At 37.0% G+C, this 22,048-nt stretch overlaps 2 protein-coding genes across 6 annotated transcripts in view; both read left to right on the top strand.

Annotated features, from left to right (window-relative positions):
• Nucleotides 1-5,022, top strand: part of FMR1 (fragile X messenger ribonucleoprotein 1) — a 34,158-nt gene extending 29,136 nt beyond the window's left edge. For 2 of the 5 annotated variants that reach the window (XM_075720889.1, XM_075720886.1), the window contains exons 14-15: nucleotides 984-1,066; nucleotides 2,910-5,022. In XM_075720889.1, coding sequence (XP_075577004.1) covers nucleotides 984-1,066; nucleotides 2,910-3,071 — 245 coding nt within the window. In that variant the 3' untranslated portion in view covers nucleotides 3,072-5,022. Of the gene's footprint in view, nucleotides 1-983; nucleotides 1,067-1,382; nucleotides 2,522-2,909 lie in introns of those variants that run through there. The other 3 variants (XM_075720885.1, XM_075720888.1, XM_075720887.1) reach the window with 3 other exon arrangements.
• A 4,288-nt stretch (nucleotides 5,023-9,310) lies between these two features.
• On the top strand, nucleotides 9,311-20,221 carry FMR1NB (FMR1 neighbor). Its single transcript, XM_075720781.1, has 6 exons — nucleotides 9,311-9,380; nucleotides 11,439-11,552; nucleotides 13,127-13,264; nucleotides 16,021-16,117; nucleotides 19,384-19,529; nucleotides 20,192-20,221. Exons 1-6 carry the CDS (start codon nucleotides 9,311-9,313, stop codon nucleotides 20,203-20,205), a joined length of 579 nt encoding a protein of 192 aa, XP_075576896.1. The 3' UTR covers nucleotides 20,206-20,221.
• The last annotated feature ends 1,827 nt before the right edge of the window (nucleotides 20,222-22,048 follow it).

Below are 22,048 nucleotides of genomic sequence, written 5' to 3'. Positions count from 1 at the left end.
TCTTCTTTAAAGCTAGTGAGTTTTCTGTCAGGCCATTCCTTCAGATTGTTGAGATCCTTGTGATTAGCAGCCCTGACCTCCAGTGTATCAAACCACTTTGCACAGTTTGGTGTCATCTGCAGAATTGCGAAGGAGGCCTTCTATCCCAGTGTCTCTTCATACATTATATAAAGCCTCTCCTCCCTATATAATTAAATTGAGGTAGCATTCTAAATCATTTGATTTCCTAATACGCTTCTTGACTCAAGTTTGTGGGCTGTGCCATCCCATGTGGAGGTCAAGGAATCAAGTTCTAGTTTGTCAGTGGTGTGGAAAAATTTTTATAATCTGTCTTAGTCATTCAACTATCGATATTCCCATCTTCTTGTACTTGATTTTCATGCAACAGGATTATATAAGCTTGTAATTTATGTGTTCAATGGAAAGGACTAGGCAAAAGTAAGATGGGAGAACTTAAGTTAGATACATACATTTTATAATGTGATATTTCATTATATTTATTTGTTTAAATATTTTAATATTTTTTGTCTACAACTGCTTATTTCTTGATTTTTTTTTTCAAAATATGGGTATTGCTTAATTTACTAAGATTTTTTGAAAAAAGGTAATGTGGAATTTAGAAAGCTCATAAGCCATTAGAAAAAATGTGAACATGTTAAACCTTACTAAAGTTGACTGTACTTCTCTCCTATGATTAATCATTTTGAGAGATGTTTTTTCTTCAGTCAGTAGACAGTCTCTTAAGCTGTGGTGGCTTTAAACACTGTGAGTTTGTCTACTTTGATTAACACCTGAGAACATTTTCTTTAGTAATTCTTGGTCCATAGTTTAAGAATTATTGTTACATGTTACTAAGAATATTTGTTTAATGTTCTTTAGTATGGAAATTTTGAAGTCATTCCCTATTATGCTTGCATAAATGTTAAGTAAAAGAAGATCATATGTCCTTGTTGAACAACTTAGTTGATTAATTCTCCTTACAGGAAATGATGAACAGTCACGAACAGATAACCGTCAGCGTAACTCAAGAGATGCGAAAGGGAGAACAGCAGATGGATCTCTTGAGGTAATTTTTCTCTTATTGGAACTCTGCACTGTTTAAAATTGAGTAAGTGTCATATACTGACATTAGAGTCTTCAAAGCCACAAGCAACACAGTAGCCTTGTGGTTCCTTATTCCCTAATTCCCTAATCAGATCTACAAGAGTTCTGTGTCATTTTTGAACATATACACAGGAATCTCAATACATCAACTTGTGTAAAGATGCAACTTCTTAATGTTAGCTTAGATCTCCCTTTGGTTAGAAATCTGATCACAAGTCCCAAGGATTTACTAACCAGCTTGATTTCAGTCTTTGTTCTTACTAGCTTTTTGTTTTTAGCTTTTCTTTCTTGCTGCGTTGTGTATTGTTGTCTGTCGCCTATATACCTGAGGGAGGAGAATCCTTAACGCTTTATGTAAAAAGAGAGAGTGTGTTGTAGCCAGAATCTTCAGAGTAAGAAAGATTAAACTTCAGAAACTACCTTCACTACTAAATGAAACATTTGCAATTGAAGGCTATGCAATCTAGAAAGTAAGTTAAAAATGCACATCAAGAAACTGTTCAAGTCATATATTGAAATATTTTATAACCTTAAATATTTTATAGCCTTTTATAAAGATAGCTCTACAATTTTTTCAAATATGTTCTTTTGTGTAAAGTTATTCAGGCTGATATTTTATGTATATGTGTTAAGTTTCCCCACATAGAAAGTGTTCTTGCTTCAAATGTTAACATGCAAATCTTCTACCATCTCTTACCGCATAGGGTGAGTTATGTTGGGAGGAAGAAATAGGGAGCGGCTGCAAGCTGCTGCCTTCTGTGTGATGTTACCAGCAGTCATGGTTCTGGTGGGAGATTGAGATGACTCTTGGACTGGTTTTAGAAAACGGGGGTGGGGGCGGGGAATGGAACAAGTGACCAAATGCTTAGTTTTCCAAGTGGAAGTGCTGAACTTGAAGGTGTAGTACCTGAATACACATCTGAAATGCAAACAACATGCCAAAAAATTTTTTTTATGGCCACATAACTTTTATAGTTAATCAGTAATTAACTTACAAAGTTTGAAGTAGACAGTGGAGAATTTTGGTGCTGAAAAAGAAACGAAGGCACTTATCAACAAGTCATGATTTTTTTTTTCTGTTGCTGTGAGATTTGGATGATATAATATTCTGTATGAAAATAAGTACTTGCATATTGTTGAAACCTGACTGATCACGTTGTAAAAAATTTTGTAATATTTCAAGGAATAAGGGCTTACCCCCTTTACAAGAATAAAAATTTTGCTTTCAAAATGCTTTTTTGAAATTTTTTATGACCATTTAAAAAGGCCACAGAAGCCTTTTTGGTGGATTAAATTATTTTTTTTTCAGATTCAGAAGGTGGCTGAGTAGATTCTTTTTCTTTTCGTTCAAGTGTTAGTATCATTTCATGGCAGCTTTTCTATGTTTGAGTTTCTTTGGGGTTTTTTGTTTTTTTTTTTTTTTTCAAAACAATCTATACAACAAGTAGAAAGTTGAATTATTGAAAGTGAAATGGTGTCTCAAAGTTCCATCTGCTATTAATTCTTCAACTTTCTCTTACACAAACACACTGGAAAGAATTTTTTTAGCTTCTAAGGCTAGGTAGACAGGAGGTTTTTTGGTTTGGAGTTTCTTAGGTCACAAGTATGTGACATCTTTGAACAGAAAAGAATTCACACACTCTCCATCTCAGCTGGATACGTTTAACAAAGCCATAGGGGTGTGGTACTACTTGTGTCTTCTGACTCATTAATAAATAATGCTCCTTCCAGGCTGCTAAGGTAGTGAATGCATAAGGGGTGGATGAAAGGAAGAGAATGCTTTATATAACTCTGACTTGTTCCAGATCAGAATTGACTGCAATAATGAAAGGAGTGTCCACACTAAAACATTACAGAATACCTCCAATGAAGGTAGTCGGCTGCGCACGGGTAAAGAACGTAATCAGAAGAAAGAGAAAACGGACAGCGCAGATGGTCAACAGCCGCTGGTGAATGGAGTACCCTAAACTGCATAAATCTGAAGTCATGTTTCCTATACTGTTTCCGTAACTCCTATTCCATGTTAGAGAAACTTGTTAGGCCAAAGACAAATAGTAGGCAAGATGGCGCAGGGCATGAAATGAACATATGTTCTCTGTTAGACTTTTTTAACATCAACAGTATGCAGTTCTTTTCAGAATAAGAAGTTGTTCAAATACTTGCATAAAAATATCTGAATTTCCGAAAATCGCTTTCAAGTACATATTGCAGTTCAAACAATGAAAGATTTTGTTTGTTTGTTTTAAAAATACTGAGCTGTGCATTGGTAAACTTTCTGTTCAGTTGTACCATTTTAACACATCGGGTCAAATTCACTGCTCAATTTCAATTTTCAGAATAAATAGTGTTTGCAGTAATCAAATTGGCTTCTGTTTTCAATCTAACTTACAAGTTCTTCATGAAATGCTATGTCGTTTTATGTCCTGTGTCAGTTCACATTCTGGTCCACCTTTTTCAATATTTTAGTGGACCCTGAAATATGTGTGATGTAACAATTGTCATTTTCATTAGCAAAAAAGTTGTATGATCTGTGCCTTTTTTATATCTTGGCAGGTAGGAATATTATATTTGGATGCAGAAATCAGGGAAGATGAGTTGGTAACACTAAATGTAAAATATATGTAGCAATCCTTGTCAGACGTTAGTACTTTATAGACAAGTGCATGCTTTCCATAATTTTTTCCTTACATAAACATTGAGTTAGGCAGTTATAAGAATAGGAAATTTATTTTGCACTGAAGATTTGGCAAATAGTGTTATTGAAAAAGGGGTGTAATTTTTTTCTTTGTAGGCAGTACAGAAGCTTTTTTTTAAAAAAAAAAAATTTAAAAAAAAAACCTTTCCATTGTGGAAAATTAAAAAACTCATTGTTACTGAGGGAACAATTGTAACATGTTCACAAGCTAGTAATGTGTGCCTGCTATTTGGCCAGATGACCAGTTTAAAGTGCTGATGTTTTTCATCCTCCCAAAATTTTTTGAATTGTTTATTTTAATTTGGGTACTATCTCAGGAGAGGTAGGAAGAAAATCACCGTGTGTAACATCCTGGAAAGTACAGATATAGTAGTCGGAGGTATTGGAGGTAGAACAAAAATTTATCATATTTTGAGGTACAAAGTCTGAATTACCAACCAATTCGAAGGTGTCACATAATTGATCCAAAGTACAGTCGTACACCAGGGAAGGGTGGGAAGTGGTGGGAAGAACTGTGCTTTCCTTTATTTCTGATCACACATTAAACTTACTGGGCAAAACTGTATAAGGACCTTCATTTTAATCCATTTTTACTCAGATTACTCCAGAAGGAGAGCCACTGTTTATGTACAGAATTGTACAAACTTGACCTTGCCTCTGATGTATTTTGTGAGTTTTGTTTCTTTGCTTTTTTCCATTTTTTTTTCCCTTGCATACAGGTGAGCATACTAAAAATGGCAACGAACTGCACATGATTTAACAAATATAAAAATGTCTTAAAAAGTATTGCCAAACATTAATGTTGATTTCTAGTTATTTATTTTGGGAATGTATAGTATTTGAAAACAGAAATTGGTACCTTGCACACATCATCTGTAAGCTGTTTGGTTTAAAATACTGTAGATAATTAACCAAGGTAGACTGACCTTGTAATGTAACTGCTCTTGGGCAATATTCTCTGTACATATTAGCTACAACAGATTGGATTTTATGTTGACATTTGTTTGGTTATAGTGCAATATATTTTGTATGCAAGCAGTTTCAATAAAGTTTGATCTTCCTCTGCTAACTGATGTTGATGCAATCTTTATAAATGATTGCTTTTAAAAATCTCAACTTAAGGTAGAGAAAGTATTTCTTTGTTTAGACTTTAACTGTAGCCATTGTTTATTTACACATTTTAGGACTTCTAAAATATTACCAGTTTTCAAAAATATGGCACATAATGCTCAAGAAAACGCAATCTATTATGAAATGGTACAGTACCTGTTGAGTTGTCACACTACATGCACTATATTTCTCACATTCAGTGGTTGAGTTCACTAAGGTGCTAACTAGGTTAAATGTGAAATTACTAAACTACATTCTGACTAATTAGCTGCATTCCATTTTCAAGTACATTTTGGGGTTATGATCTTTTTCAGTATTTGTGTGCTTAACATGTATCCCTTTCAATTCAAATTCCAGTGTTTTTGAATGTTATTAAATTTCAACAAATTAAACTGTGAATCTAAATGTACGATTTTATTTTGAAAAGTCATGTTGTTACGAAACTTAAAAGTGCAACAAATGTCTGATGCTTGAGTTCAGGTCCGTCCTATTGGTAACTTATAAAGTATGGTCTAATGAATTATTTTAAAAATAAAGTTCTTTAAAAAGAGTGAGAGGTATTTGTGAATGATGCCAGGGTCTAAATTCACCAGGGTTAAGCTCAAAGCCTATGAATTAACAAGTGCTTATAAAAATGGAAAGTTTGGGTTTCCTTTCTTTACTAAATGTTTTTTTTGTTAATGATGGTGGGAAGCTAAGATTTTCAGAGGTGCTGTAAGACCTTACCAAGGAAAAACTTTTTATACAGCTTTTTTGAAACAGATAAAAATCCCTTCTTTATGAGCATTCATGAGTGCAAGAAGCAAATAGGTTTAGTTTCTTGAATACAGAAATTACTTCAATTATTTAGATACAGATGAGCTTTTTCAGCCCTTTGTGTCTCTTATATCAAGTATTGTGTACCATGCTTGCTTTCAACAATCCAGAAACAAAATTAAGTACTGCAGGTATTAATACTGAGGGTAGACTCTGTGTTCTTCATAGGAGCACTTTTTGTGAAAGATAACTTACTTTCCTGAAAATAAGTTTCTCTGCAAAACCCTTTAGTATTGAATGTCAAAAGGGAATAGATTAATTAGCCTCCAGTGAGTGTTTCTCAGTCACTTCAGGAACCCTGCTGTCTGGTTCTAAGTGGCATTCTGTATTAATCTGAAAGAGGAAAGGTGGGTCTCAAATTTGTTTTTTATCTTGTGTATTGTTAAAGATTTTGTCTACTTCCAGAAACAGTAAGACTTGTAGTTGAATACCTGTATACAGGGGTGGGGGGAGATGTTTATTGGTTCAGGTAGCTACTTCAAAGAATTTTTTTAAAAGTGACAAGGCTTAGCTTGAGGTAGTTTTTGCAGTGGTGTGTAACAAGTTTGTTCATCGTCTGCTTGAACTTAACAGTACTTAGGTTTTCATCCTAAAAGATGCTAGTCAAAGAGTCTTTTCTAGCTGTCTTCACATCCATGAAAAGCAGGGTGACTACAAGAACTTCTAATACCTTAACAGTGCAAGACAGCTTTATATATGTTACAAAAAGTGAGGTTAGTTCTTCTGAGTTAAGTGCCCTGAATAGATTCCAGTTTGATCTGTGAGGTTCTCCTTGCCTGTTTCAGGCTTCGGTGCAGTGTAGCTTCACATCATTTCTATGCTGTTTTCGCCATCAAAAGAGCGTATGTATGAGTCTCTCACAGCAGCCTGTGGATCTTCTGCCTGCATCAGGGGATGAATCTCTTTTCTACTCCTAACAGCTTTTTTAGATGTATCCCACCTCTGTCATTCCTGCTTTCATGGTTATGAAGATCATCTATCTTGAGCAGTTCATGATGGAGATAAATAATTGCTCCTAAACCATGCATATGAATTAGTTGCCACTAATATTTTTTTGTTGCTTAAAAATTTCCTTACAATAGGCTTCAAAGTAGTGTTTTTTGTGTGCTTTGAGTGCCGTATGGAAGTGGATAATAAAAAAGCAACAATCGTAGATGATTGCTTTGTATTTCTGCTGAGCGTTCAATAGGGCAAGACTTTTTCTTACATTTTTGCACTGAGTATAAGAAATTGATTTCCAATAAAAGCAGTTAATTTAAAGAAAAAAAAAAAAAATCCCATGGATGTAGTCTGTATAAATGACTAGGAACTTGACTGTTGCAGAAATGGTGTAACAATTGTTTGGGGTGGTTTGGGTATTGGATGTGCTTTTTTGGCTAGCACACTCAGGTTGAGCCTTAGGCATAAACTACAGTTATAGCAAGGAGAGTCAACAGTCCTAAACTTAATAGAAACAGTTAAGTGGTCAACACATTCTCTTAGCAGTCTGAAAAGTTCCATATTTGTGCATCGGAAATGCAGTGTTCCATGAGAGAAATCAATGTGGAAAATCTTAATTGTATGTGAAATGCTTCAGAAAATGAAGAATGTTTGGTCTGTATTAGACATTTCTAAGTATCTCCTCATTGGTACTATTGAGAGTGGCTGTGTCTGGTCTCTGTATAGAATAAAACAATGAAATTGAGGATACTGTATATTGTTGCTTATATTAGCAAGCTAATGCTGCATACAAATTAGGTTAAAAAGAGTCACCCTTTAAACTCAATTAACTGAAATAAAAAAAATTTGCATGTGAATATATAACTTTTTTTCAAGATCACTTGTCCGTTCAGATGGCTGTTGCAGCATACAGTTTTTCTAAAACATAAACTGCTTTAGGCAGCTCAGCTGTTTGGAGAACTGCTGATTTGGGGTGTCTGCATTTACTTAGGTTTCTGTATTTTTTAAAACACTGTTCTTAGTCAATTCAAACAACCTTTCCTTAATAAAAGGAATGGAAGTGTGTAAGATTTGTCAGACTGCTTTTCCTTCAAGTATGCAGATATTTGGTGAACCTGCAGGATGATCCTGTTAATTAATTAATTCACATATAATGGATTATTGGGAAGCTCTAACTTAAGCACTCTGACCAAGCTTTGTCTGTTTTGAGAGGCGTGTACTTTGATGTCCTGAGGTATCTATTACCTGCTCTGCACAACCAGGCGGTGTTTCTGTGTTGCACGCTGAAGGGTGATTGGTACTAGCATAAACTTGGTTTTAACTTTGTGAATTAGAGGACTGGGGCTTTGTAACAGTCTTCGGGGGGGGGGGCTGACTTTTTTCAAAATGTGTGTGCAGCTTTCTCTGGCCCCTCTGATGCATTTATCACATCTGTACTGTTCATTCTGAGCTGCATCATAGTAATGGGGAGCCCATTGTGATGAGCTTTGATTCCATGTCGTCGTGCGAAACAAGTCTGTAGTTGCTGTGCTTTGGGTAGCTGTGGTTTTCCTGTTCCGACAGTAGCAGAGAAGACGGCAAAAGAAGTACGTAATGGGGAAAACTGGAATTGACTCTGTGTCTCCCTTTGTTTTCCTCTTCCCAATTTGTCCTGGATGGCATTAGACTTTAATAGGTGTCTTGGAAAATATGATTCCTGTCCTCTTAAGAAATAATTTCACATTTAACTACCAAAACAAAGTTTCTCTGTGGGACAGAATGGATGTGTGTATTACTCTACAGAACAGGTACAGTCTAACAGCAGGAAAGCTTTCCTCATTTAGCAGCAGGAGTGCAAAGAGAACAGACCTTTCAAAGGCCAATACCTGTGTAAAATTCAATCTATCTTTTCCCTGTATAGCACTTCAGAAAATGGGGTTCTCCTGCCTTACCAATACTAACAAAATAATCTCTAGGTTGAAGCTGTCTTAACAACTAAATATATGTGGTAATAATTGAAAAAGACCTTCTTAGGGTAACAACAGGAGCAGCAGGCAAAGTGAAATACAGCATCTGGCAAAGCAATCTTCAGGGGTTGGTTGGAGGTAAAAAACCCTGTTTAAACCTGCTGTTAAATTACTATGAATGAGTTGGGGATTTCTAAATGTATTTTTATCCATAATATCTTTTTGAATGACCTTTTAAAATTGTTTTTATCCAAAGCATCTCGTACGCTCTGATTTTGAAAAGACTGAAGAGTTCAGCGAGCTATACTAGAATTCAGTTGTAAGCTTCCAACAATTTTTAGTTCTTCAGTCCTGATCCTGTTCATTAAACCTGGATTAAATTTTTTAGCTAAAAGTGATCTTTTCAAGGTGTGAGGTGTCCAGCTCTGGGACACTTCAGGGACACCATTTTTTGGCTAGTCTCTGTTAACAAGATGCCTCCCTTTAAGCTCTCTTTAAATGAGTAATTTCTTCAAAATCACTCATTGCAAAAAAAGTTTTTTACTGGGTTTGGCCTCCTTGTTATTGCAAAAAAAGGCAATCCTGCTTTGTGCAGCAACCTGCTGTCATGTTTGTTCTAATACATAAATATGAAATTAAGATTCAATAACTTTTTATGCATAACCACATACCTATTATTACTGTTGGTTTTATTGTAGTAATGCTGCTAATTGGCACCCGTCTAGTGTGGAACTATGTGGTACTGATACTGCTTTATAACATCAATTCAAGTGAGTATTGCAAGGAGAAAAGCATTTTCATAGAAGCAGCAAGTATTTTTACTAGCAAGAAGTTAAGTTTACCATTTTGTTGTCTTGGTAATGATTGAAAAATACTGAAAAATATTACAAATGGTTAATCACTCCAGATGGGTTTGATGAGTCCTGACACTTAAATACAGCAAAATATGGGGGTTTTCCCCCAACTATATTTCCCATTTCCCTCTTTGTATATCTGTATGAGAAACACATGCTGCCTGTTTCATCCCTGGCAGTGTTATCTTGCTTTTATTTTACCTTTGATTGTAGATTCTTCTTTTTTTTTTTTCCCCCACTTTGACTTTTCTTTCCCAGCATACAGTTAAAGGTGTTCTTACAATCTGTTGAGATTTGATGTATTTGCTTACTACAGCAGGTGGCTCAAAATAGTTAGCAAAGGTTTTTGGCTGATAACTTGCACTCGTACCAGAAGTTAAATTTGGTCATCTGACGTGTGTAAGGATCAGCCCACACATTAAGCTTGCATTTGATCCTTTGTGCGTTATGAAACCAGACTTTAGAGACTACCTTTTCAGATCTTGGTGAAAGGCTGTCTGTTGCTGCAAGTGTCATTGTAGAATGCTTCTACAATATCTAGATGAGGAAGTTGTTCTGTCTAAAAAAAAAAAAAAAAAAAGAGCAAAAACATTTTTCCACAGTGTGTGAGCTCTAACATAGATATAAATGTGATTCATAAGTACGTGATGCAGCTTATATCAGCAGTGCCCATTAAACATACGTATATGGCTTGTGTCTCTTTAATATGAGAAAGTTAAGGCGTAGGACAACCATGGTTGTATTTTCAGATTAATTCTTACCAAACAGATTGTCAGATACTTCATCTCATGAGCTTCCTGTGAAATCATTACAAAATCTTTAAAATTTTCTGTTCTTTTTTCCTGTTTACCAGCGGGGAGGGGGACCATGACATAACTGTTTGTGTGAACTTTGCTGGTTTCATTTCTGTGGCACATTAGTTTCAGACTCTCCGTTCTGACATACATTCAATTCTTCCTACTCTGAGGCTTCTTTTTCCCAAGGGAGTTTGTATGGCACGGAAGAGGCAAGTTGTGCCCCAGGACAAATAGAGAATTTATGGTCCTGATGCTGCTACCTGAAGAATCATGCAAAAGACTGAAGTTGTTCAATAGCTTAGGTTTTGGTTAGGCTGTAATCTCACTTCTGTTCACAAGGAACTATAAAGCCATGAAATGGCTTTTAATAAACTGCATCACTGAAAGCTGCTCAAGTTGTGACACTGTAAGTTTCTCATATGGAGAGAAAAAAGGCAAGCAAATAGGAATACTGGGTTTCTCCCTGCACACACACACACACTCCCATTGTAGAGTGGTCAATTGCCAGTGGAGTCCCACTGTGATTTGCACTTTTGGTTTAATGAAAAAGCGATGCTAGTGAGGCAGCAAGGTTTACTGATGCCACATTTTTCAAAGTAGTGCAAATGAAAGGTGATTGAGAAGTCCCAGAGCCACAAATCACTAGGGTTTGGGAAAATACTGCAGTAGCTCTATATTCAGGGATGTTTTGCTCTTTTCTTTTCTTATCTGAAACAGGGCGTTGGGATAGATGCGTGTTTGGTTTTATATGATAAAGGTGCCTTTCACCATGTTTCTGTGTTTCAGTTGGGGTCTGAACTTTATCTAAAAGGCTGAAAGTTCTGCTTGCATGCATAAGAGAAATGAATACATCTATAGATAGAGTTTTCATGTAACCTGCACCTTATAGGTGAACAACAGGGCTTTTTATCTTGACAATTTCCACCTGAATGGATTCTTTAATTTAAATTTCATAGCTTTAGTTCTTTACTCATTGTGGTTCATGAAGCAATTTGAAGTAATATAAGTGAATACAACAGAAAGATAGCTATGCTTAACCTTGTTAGCCATCAGTAGTCACAATTCATAATGACTATAAATGCCTTCATAAAGAAAGATAATCAGTATGAAAATGTCGTTGCATTTAATTAATTACAGATATTTTGATGGTAATGAGCTAATCATTATGAGCTTTCAGGCTTTGCACCACCAACTCAGCATGTTTTAGGAAAAAGTGAAGTGGCACCCAGCAAACTTAACGTGAAACTGAAAGATGCACTTGAACCTCTTCTAAGCTTCTTCAGCCCAGTGAGTAAGTGTCACTTTGTCGCCGCAGCATTGTTTCTCTCTTCCCTTTCCCCTTGTGCCTTGTTTCCAGTCCACACTCCTACCCCTACCTGTCAGCATTTTGTGTATTTAAAACCCTCGGTCTGTTACTGTAAATCTCACTAGGTCTCTTCAAAATAGTATTGTTTAAATGCCCCTTTGGAACAATCATAAATCTGCTTCCACTGCGATACCGCCCTCCTGCAAAACCCTTCATCGTCAGTGATGTGATTGTGCTAGAAATGCTGGACAGTTAGGCGTAGGATCTGCCTTGCCTAGCTTTGTACCGGATCTGAACTAGTTTTCTAGTCTTCCCATGTACATGTAGGGAGAAAAGAGCTATTTAGCACATCCTAAGTGAGAGGAGGTTTTTGCCCCACAGTAGTGTGTCTCCCACTCCCTGGGAAGGCTCCAGGGTCATTAGCTTAGACTGAGCCACTCACCTTTTGGCCTGCTGAAGCTAAATGACAAGAACTACATTATTTCATAAAATTATTGAGAAAGAAATCACAATGCTAATTTGCTAATATCAGTAAGAAAGATAGTATCTGTGAATACAGGAAGGGCTTGGCATGTACAAAAATTGTAAGCCTGATTCCATAGCTGGATCACAGACAAAGAGAAAGGAGCAGCAGAGATGCCACTTTTCACTTAGGATGTTTCTGTAGTACCTTAATATCAGTGTACCTCCACTGTTATTACTACCACCTAGCCCTAAGTAAACACAGAGGTCTCATGAAATGCCTGATCCCCCATTTAATAAACTGAATTTGGCTACTAGTAATGTGTGTGATAAACATGAACTGACAATGCATCCAGTCTTGGGGGTGTTGTTGGAACCAAATGATGTTTGCAGCTGCTGTGAAAGTGTCACGTAAGGGATGCGATACCAAGTTTTACAGGGATTAAATATATAGAGACATGTACTATTTAGAACTATCTTACACATTGAAGCCCTTCCCACAGAGGATCTCATGATTATCGATAAATGTGTTATTAAATAGCAACTTTTTAAAATTGCTTAAATATTTTGTCCAATAACTGAATTGGATATCTTGAATTGAATAGGTTTTCTTTCTATCAGCCGATTTTCAGCTGCTTGTAGAAACATCCAATTAGTGTCAAATGGAGAGATGGTTAGTTGCAATATATTCTATGCTGGGCCCTTCAAAAAAAAAAAAAATTAATTGACCTACATTTCTGTTTTCTTTTTTAACTAGAAACAGTCCAGTCAGAAAATTTAGTTTGTCTTTCCCACTTACTTTATAAACCTAAGTACAAAAAAAGTGGTACAATGGTGTTTAGATTCACTTTTGTGAATCTTACTGAAACAAAGCAGATTACTTAAGATTTTGTATTACATGATTTTAGCTTTTCTGTTAATTTTAATACAAAGATTGATTAGTTTTTGGGAAAGAACATACATGAAAGTCAATGATGTTGCTTTCTGGCAGACGTACCCTATCGAAAAATACTAGGGATACCAAAATGATAACTTCCCTCTACTTGAGCATTGGTCCTAGAATAGAGTTCTTACGTATTATTTCTTTTTTTTTTAAGCATGCCGTCACAAAGGTGAACAAAACTTAATTCCGTGTCATGCAGGAGAGGGCCTTAACACAACTGAATGCCTGGAAAATAAATGTTGTCCTTCCAAAACCAGCCATGAACTGAAATGTTACATGCCATTTAAAGACAGTAAGTATACTTCTGTAGATTACTGCTTCATAGACAAATGCTGCTTCTGGTCTGACAATGTGATTTTCATTTCTGTTTCTTCCTTTAGTTTTTCAGGCCACCACTCTCTTCAAAGTAAGTGTAAGTTTGCATTTCTTTCTGCATATATATTAATGCAGAAAACAATTAATTGATAAAGAATTGTCTGGATATCTTGTCAACCCCAGCACAAGCAAAGAACAAGTGATGTGATGCAAATAAACATAGTCATGTATGTTAGTATGAAGAACAGAGTGAAGGCTTTATTTGTGGAAAGGGGGGCTTAATCCAAAGTAGTAGTGACTCTGAAAGTGCTATGAAGAAAAGGTGAAGGAACGGGATGTATTTAATCTGGTGAAGAGGGGGCTGATTGGTTATTTAATAGCTACTGAAGCCTGTTTAGAAGGGCGGTTACTAAGATGAGGGAGCCACAAATTCTTGCTAGAACCAGATCCTACAACAAGTGGGAATTGCCATTAATTGATGCTTGGGAAATTTAGCTCAGACAGCGGGGGTGGGGGGTATGGAATCATTAGGAAAGTAGTGCAACTCTAGAATAAGTCATCAGAAAGGTGGTGGAGTCACCATCCTTGGAGGATTTCCAGGCTTGGCTAGGCAAAGACACAACGTACTTGACTTCATGTTGGTGGCAGCCTTGCTTCAGGAAGAAGGTTGGTCTACATCATGTGCAGAAGGCTCTTACAACCAAAATTTCTGTGGTTCTGTGTTCTCAAATTCTAGCCTTAACAACATATTTTTACCTTCCTTTTTTCTTTGAGCATAGACTTGGTGTGCATGATTTCTTTTTTTTTTTTTTTTTAAACACTCTCATATGAAAGAATGCAGCAAACTGGTTTTGTATGTCCTACCTTTGCATGTAACTCCGTGGTAATCTCTGCTTTACTGAAAGGGTTGAATGAAATCTTAATTTTTGTCATAACTTTTTTTTTTGTTTATACAGCTTTGTAGAAACAATTGTTGCTTTTCATGGTGAAGTTGCTTCAACAAAGTGAAAAATGCAAAAAAGCTAGAGGCTTTTTATTAGACACAGAATTATTGGTTTTGGAAGGGATGTCTCAAGTCCAATCCTCCCTGCTCAAGCAGGGTCAGCTCCAACAGGTTTCCCAGGGCTGTGTCCAGTCAAGTTTTGACTATGTCCAGGGGCAGAGACTGCTCAACCTCCCTGGCAACCTGTTCCAGCGTTTACTGTCTGAACCCTCACAGTAAAAAAAAAAAAAAAAAAAAAAGTCTTGCATTCAAATGGAATTTTCCATCTTAATTTGTGTCCTTTGCCTCATGCCCTGACACTAGACACATATCTCATGGTTTTCTGTCAAGAACAATGTCAAGATATTAGGGTCATATTTGCAGACTCATCATAGACTTGAACAGGAATGGAGCCAAATATTCCCATGTTTTTTCGAACAGCAATTCTTGTTCATATTGTATCCTTTCTTTCAGCAACAATTAAGCAGGAAGAATTCTTGGACACAGGCAATCTTGCCAAATACGGATGTTAACTTAGTAAAAGGAAGCTGTAATCTAGAACTTAATGGTTTAGGTCTTCCTGATATAATTCAGCATACCTCCATTAATTTTGGAGATTATATCCAATTTTCAGAAAGAGTTGATTTAATGCAGATATGAAACCCCAAGTGAATACTTGTAAGCTAACATGAATTCACTTTCTGCTTGTTTGTGCTTGCTCAAAAGCAAGCAGAGGTCAGGATCAAACTTTGAAATTTTTCTTGTAGTTGAGCAGCTCCACATTCCAGTGCTAGGGCATCTGTAATTATTACTAGCTATATAACTTTTGATAGAAGAAAATACCATTCAGTGTGAGGCCATCAGAATCTGTTTGTTAGTTAGGGGCATACTGCAGAAATAAAATGATTTAATAATATTCATTCCCCACTTAGACCTTTATATTATGTATAAAAGACACTTCACTATAGCAAGAAGAAAAGCTGTACAATAAAAATTATAGCTCTTCTGCTCATTTTTAGGACACACGCTCAAGCAAATATTAAAATTAAATATGCTTATTCAGCTGTGACTGCTTGATTCCTCATTCCAGTTAAGCTTTTATTGTTTGAACATAAATATCAAGGGCTGACTATTTTACAGAATTATTTGTTCATAGATTAATTAGCTACTTGAATGCTCCTGGATGTACAACATATGTCCAAAGAAAATACAAACACTTACTGCCCTGGGAGCGCATGCTGTTTGCCTCGTAGCAATCTGTTGACAAAATAGAAGCACTTAGCAGATATTAGACTCATGGCACTTGCATTTCTGTAAGATGGTCACAGGCTGCACACTTGAATGGCTCTTATCTGGGAGTTTTGTCTTGAATTTCACTAGGAATAGAATGAGGCTTTAAGAAAATACCACAAAAGTTACAGACTGAAATAGATAAATAGTATTCACTTGCATGATTTTGTCTCCGTTCTTAAAGAAGCTTCTAAAGGACTTTGATTTCCCCCCCTATGCTCTGGGCCACTCAAACCCCAGTTGCTTCTGAATCTAACCAAACACTTGGGCTATTCGAACTCAAGTCAGATTTGAGACTTGATCTTTCTCATCTGAACTCATTTCGAACACCTACTTTTTTCCATTGTGTTGTTGGCTGAGATACATACCTGTCTGTCTTAGAGGCTGATCTCTGTCATCTATACCTCAATATATATCTCAAAACAATTCATAACTAATGCAAACTTCTGCTGACTCTACAGATATGCAACTGACGTTTCACGTGCTTGTGCTTGCGGCAGGAGGATTTTTGATTTTGGGGTGTCTGCCATTCTGTTGCTGTGCCTGTTTGCAGAGAAGGTAAGCATTAGAGCATGACCAGACCAAATTTATGATGTATTGCTACTAAATGTAGAAAATATGGACAACTAATATGTTTGAAGTCAGTGAGGGGAGAAGAAACTGGAAAAAAGGGCAAGGTATATGCAAATATAAAAAATGAGTCCTTCTATTTTGAAGCTACATAAAATAGAGTCAATTTGGCTTAAAGAAAAAGAGCTTGTTAATGCCCCAGTACGCTTTCAAGACCCAGTTATAAAGGACTTGGACTTAATCTTACTTCCCTTGCTTGGGAAGTTGCATGTAGAACATGAAGGCACACTGCCTGCAGGTTAGAAAATTAGTCAGTGCATAAAGCCCTGAATGGTGCTTGAGCAGTGGTGTCTGAACTTGAGTTCAGCTCTGCAGGAAGCAGATCCCCTCCTGGGCCGATATGCTGAGGTATGGAAGACCAGGCTTTTGCTCCCTTGACTCTCCGGTTACCTTTCCCTATTTTCTGCCCCTGCTCCCCACCAAAGGCTAGTATATCCATAATACGTTAAGGAACTTGGTTTCCATTCTTCTCCTCTTTGGCAGGAAGGCAACACCAACAACTGGCAGTTGTGAGCAAAAAAAGGTGGCAAATGAGCCTTAAGAGCAAGTCAAGCTATCGGGCAGCCTGCAACACTGCACGCAGCCCGTCCTGTTCAACCCAGAACAGGTTTTTAGGACACAGTGTCCTGAGTGTAAAGAAAACCAAGAACATCAGTAAAAAAGAAAAGGAAAGCTTTGAGGAAAAGTTAATTTCACTTTGTAACATAAGTTTAAACAGAAACAGGTGAGAAAACTTCCTGCTGGTTGCCTTAGCTCTCAAAAATCACAGGGAGAAGGGAGACAAAAATGGTTCTTTAACCACTGCCTTCGAAGGAACTTCTACAAAAGAGTGACATTGCCTACAGTAAACAATTGACTGCTGCACAGGAAATGACATGTGCAAGCAGGAATTAATCGTCTGACAGATAATAGGGAAGAAATGAATGAGAAAAAGCAGTTTGTAAAGAAGAACAAGTAGAAATGTGTCTGTGTGGGACAGGCCTAGAGTTACGCAGTAAGACACAGAAGGAAAGAACACAGTAGTAGGCCTGAATAGAGTAAGAGAGATGGGCTGGGAGTATGCTTGGGAGAAAGGCAAATTAATTATCCCTAATGCTTCTAATGTGCAGTGCTTTTTTTTTTTTTTTTTTAATGTATGGGGCACATTACAGCCTGTGAGTGCTATGCAAGCAGTTTAGTGTTTGATATTGTGAAGAGTTTCAGTGTGTGTATATGTTCTTATAATGATGACAAAATATAAGCTCCACAACATCAAAATCATTAAACTAAGATGGATTGTATTAATATAACTGTGCTTTATTTTTCTAAGGTGGTAGTTCATGTTGAATGGTTAATGCTATAGCTTGGTTAATATGACAGAATTGTCTTTTTTGTGAAGATTTTTTTTTTTCCCCTAAGCGTTAAACTTTTGCTTTGCTAAGATATTAGTCTGTGTGGGATCATATATATGCACGTACACACACACATAGACTTTACTAATGTGGCTGCTTAGCAGATGGCTATTTGCTATGGAGTTCCACATTTAGACAAAACATGCTGTGAAAATCTCCACATTACATCTTACGCTGCGCTCAACAGCTGATGTTCAGCATACAGATAGCTGCACTGAGTCATCAGTGACTCTGAAAACAGGAGGCAAAGAATTAACATGAAATTATCATAAATTTTCTGGAAAATGAATTAATATGTGTTCATTTTGACAGAATTCACATTAATATTTAAATGATCATTTCTGTGTCTTTTTCATAGCTGGTGAAACTAGGAATATTGCTGTTCAGCTATGAATTGTTTTTTGCTTTGTTTTTTAATGCAGTGATTAACCAGATGCTAAATGGTTTTAATTTCCAACATCATATATTTGAGTTCTAGGAAAGGAGCAATCTTATAACATTGTAACTTTGAGTTTTACCAGTTTTAGAGACAGCTGACAGAGGATACAGTTTTGAAAAGCATTACTTTAATGAGCCTAAAACCTTCTCTCTGGATGGAAATTCTTTTGTTTTCAATGTTGTATGGTCATTGTCGAGAGGGTCCTACATACAATGCCAAAACTGTGCTTCGTTGGCTGTGCAAAAAAGTAAAAATTGTTCTCTAGAGTTATCAAAAAATAACAGGGCTTTTGCTGATGAAATTTGAGGTAATTGATTACTTCCACTGTGCCTCTTCTATGGCAAATTCCAAGGTTTTCCATAGGAGTCTGTATTTATATTGGGGTGGGGGAAGAGAGAGAGAGAGAGAGGAGGAGAGGGAGACCAAACCTAGGCAACTAGCCCTGGAAAGCTCTTGCAGGCACTTGTGCTATGTAACTAGGGCTGGCTGTTCCTCAAGAGATGCCCAGCACTAGGACAGCAGAGGTAATTCCATAATGTGGCCAGTCTAAGAACATGCAGGAGCATGGAAAATTGGTAAATTGTAAAATTGATAGAGGGAGCTGTGTACTCCTCCCCTTGCCACACCTGATCAGCACTAGTAATTTCCTGAGTCAGTGAGGCTTTGTTACTTCCCCATCCCTACTGAACTGTGTATTTGCCTCCTTCCAATGCTATTTTTCATGCAGGAAGCAGAATCTGCATGTGCCTGTTCCCTGGTAATTTACAGTTTCTCTTGTGTGCTATCAATGTAATATCTCTTTTCTTGAGCTGTGTTCTCTGATGCTTTTGCTGTGTCCATAACTGCGCTAGCCCATCTTATTTCTCTCAGTTTCGTTAGTCTTCATTAACAACCACGTGCAATGACAGGTAGGTTAAGACACTAAAGGTTAGGACAATGCAGGTGCACTTAATTAGTGCTATATTTGAATAATACTGTGTAGATTTTTAAAATAGAGTAAGAATTGGAAAAGTCTTCATTTCCTTCTGCTGAATTCCTAGTATAGCTGTGGGAAGCAGGCCATAGAATTTGGTGGACTAGTTACTGGGGAAATTTCTGGTCATGGTTGCATTAGATGAATCAGAAGGTGAGCTGAAATTCATGAAGAAAATGTAAGAGATGGGAAAAGCTTGTTGAAATGCTTTTCCTAGCCTTAATCTGTTTGTGTTCTAGTGATGAAATCTTGTGATGGCCCCCGAAATCAACTGTAGCTTTATGGGTTTTTTTACTGGAGCTAAAATTTCACAGCTAAAGTCTAGGTGATCTTCTCTAAATTCTTTCTTTGGAAGTCAACCAATTTCAGCTGTTGTTTTAATATGTTGCAGTCACTGCATCAATCCTCTACGAAAGGCAAACAACGAAGTAGAGCAAATTTTGCGGAAGAAAAGAGCACATAGTGAAGGCGTTTATGGCCTTTCACTGAATTCACTTAAGAAAGACTCTAAGGACCCCAAGAACAAAAAAAAAAAAGGTAAACTAACCTTGGAGTATTCTTATGTTCTTTCAGTTCAGGATTGTTATATCAATTCTGTATAGAATCATGAACACATGCAGTACAAAATGCCTGTTGCTTCCCAGTCCAGTAGACTTTGTCAAAAGGCACTGTTTATCCAGGATCAACTTCAGTTTCTGTTGTGGGAGAAGTAATGAGTCTGCAAGAATTTGATTGCTGTCCTGGGATGCTAAATGACAGCAGAGCAAGCCATGGACAATATTACAGTCCTAGGTTTAGGTCCTCTGCCATTTTCATGTTCCTTATCCCATGTGCAAACTGTGTTGCATGGGAAAGTGGAAAAGCAGAGTAAGGTTTTGCCGCTTTCAGGAGCTGCAGATCCATCTACAAGGCACCGAGAAATCTGTCCTGTATGGATAGGGGTGTTTTACAGCTGACATGTTCACATAGCTCCATGTCTTGGCATTCTTCCTCAGTGCTGAAGAGTAGTTGACTACTCCACATGAGCATGCCAAACTATAGCCTACTAAAGGTGACAATGAAATAAAAAAGTGTCAGTGAGGTCATTAGACAATAATGGAATATTTCAGGGAGAGTATTGATTTGGCAAAAGTGTAAAGATGTCCCTAAATCTCATTATACTGATATTTAGTACTTTTTTTTTTCCCTTTGGTGTAAAGGAACATCCACCTGATCTTGAAGACCTCAAGCAGAAGGACACCAGGATTACTTGAGTATGCCCTAGAAAATGAGATGCGTTTTTTTGGTATCAAAGTAATACAATGTTGTCAACCCTTGATAATGCTGTTGATTTTGCAATAGAAGGTCTTTAGTTCTTCGTGCTCATTCCATATCTCCTGTACAAAAAAACTAGTACAACTGAAAGGCAAAACTGTTTGTGGCAACTCCTGAATAATAAAGCCAGTCTTCTCTTACTAATATAGCATCAGTGTGGAGGGATATAAAAATAGCAGTTAAGTGCCTGTCTCAGCTTAGAGGTCAGTCTTAGAATATTACCTGCATTAAGAAGAGAGTGTTGTCATTCATTAAATTGGTAGCAAGTGTCAAGCTTACTCTGTTTCAGTATTGGACAGCACCGTAGCACAGTAGTGCTACTCTCACTGAGGAGAACAACTAATTCCTTACTAGGCTGCAGAGGATTTGGGAAATCTGTTGTTGGGCAGTTGCTTTAAAGATATGCTTGGCAAAAATACAAAGTACTTGAGGAAACAGTGGTAGTGTCTTCTCTGGCATCATTTCTCTCCGTGGTATATCACTGCACCACAGAACTTTCTTTGATCTTTGGATGACCTGTCTCCCAAGATAGGTGATTTCAAAATGCAATTTCATTCTGTTTCCCTGTAGTGTAACAAAAATAAAAGAAACAAACATGTAACAGTTTGCAGCAGCTGAATGCAAAGTAAGAGCAAGTACCTAAAAGAATGTCAGCAGAAATCAGTATCGCCCATTCTATGATCCGATGATTCTATAATAATGCAATCACTGGTCATTTTTCTTTGGGTCTGTGAAGTCCATGGAGCAGAATTTCCAAGACTTACAACTGGGAGGGGATGGAGCTTTGCTCCTAAGCTGGAGGGAGAACAAATATTATGAGTGATTCTTAGAAACTATGTGTACTTTAAGGATTCCCCATGTAATAAATTTTTCTTAGTTTCATCAGTCCTAAAAAAGGCGTAACTTAAAATCCAAGTATAATAGGGGTAGAATATGCATATGGGCAGTCTCATGAAATTGTCAGAGTACTTACTGATGGTCAGGCATAACTATATGCAGGAGCTTTGAAGCCTCATATTGCAACCATTGCCAGTAGCATTATATTAAAGAATATTTGGTTATAATTTTGTAAGCAAAAGTATTATGATTTTTTTTGATGTGGAGCAGCAGAATGATGGAGACTGAATAGGGCTCTGTTTGCCTTCCAAATCTGATGTGTATTTGCTCTTTCTTGATATTATTTTTACGAACGGTGAAGTATGTATATAGACATTTTGACAAAAATAAAACCAGGTTCCTGCTACGTGAATTTTGGGTCCCTGTCACACCTGAAATGTGCATGTGACATGAAGATCCTCATGGCTGATGGTGATTATGGAGAGAGAGCTGTGCTCTGGAGAAAGTTAAGCTTTCATATGTTGCTTCATGATTTTGATTTGAAGGGTAATAAATTCCTTCTGTTTCCATGTCATTGACAGTACAACTGCTTTTAATGTCACATAACATTCTGACAAAGGGACACATACTAGTAAAAAAACTGTATTTAACAGTTAGAAATCAATGCATCTGCAGTAACCGTACCTAGCAGCACCAGAACAAGATAAGCACAAGCAAAATATATGCAATGTAAGAGGAGGAGGTGAGATGAAAAAGACACAGCAAGGCTTATATTCCCCCTAGTGGCACAGTCGTCAGGAGCATAGTGCATGGATTTGGGCCCTGTCCCTTTTCCATGTAACAGCTTCGTTGTAAAGATGTTTGTGGTGGTACATCCCTCCACCACCTTTTCTCTCTTCAACTGT

The sequence above is a fragment of the Pelecanus crispus genome, chromosome 13 (genome assembly GCF_030463565.1).
Source record: "Pelecanus crispus isolate bPelCri1 chromosome 13, bPelCri1.pri, whole genome shotgun sequence".
NCBI lineage: Eukaryota > Metazoa > Chordata > Aves > Pelecaniformes > Pelecanidae > Pelecanus > Pelecanus crispus.
Note: the sequence above shows the minus strand (reverse complement) of the source record. Positions and strands in the feature narration are given on the sequence as shown.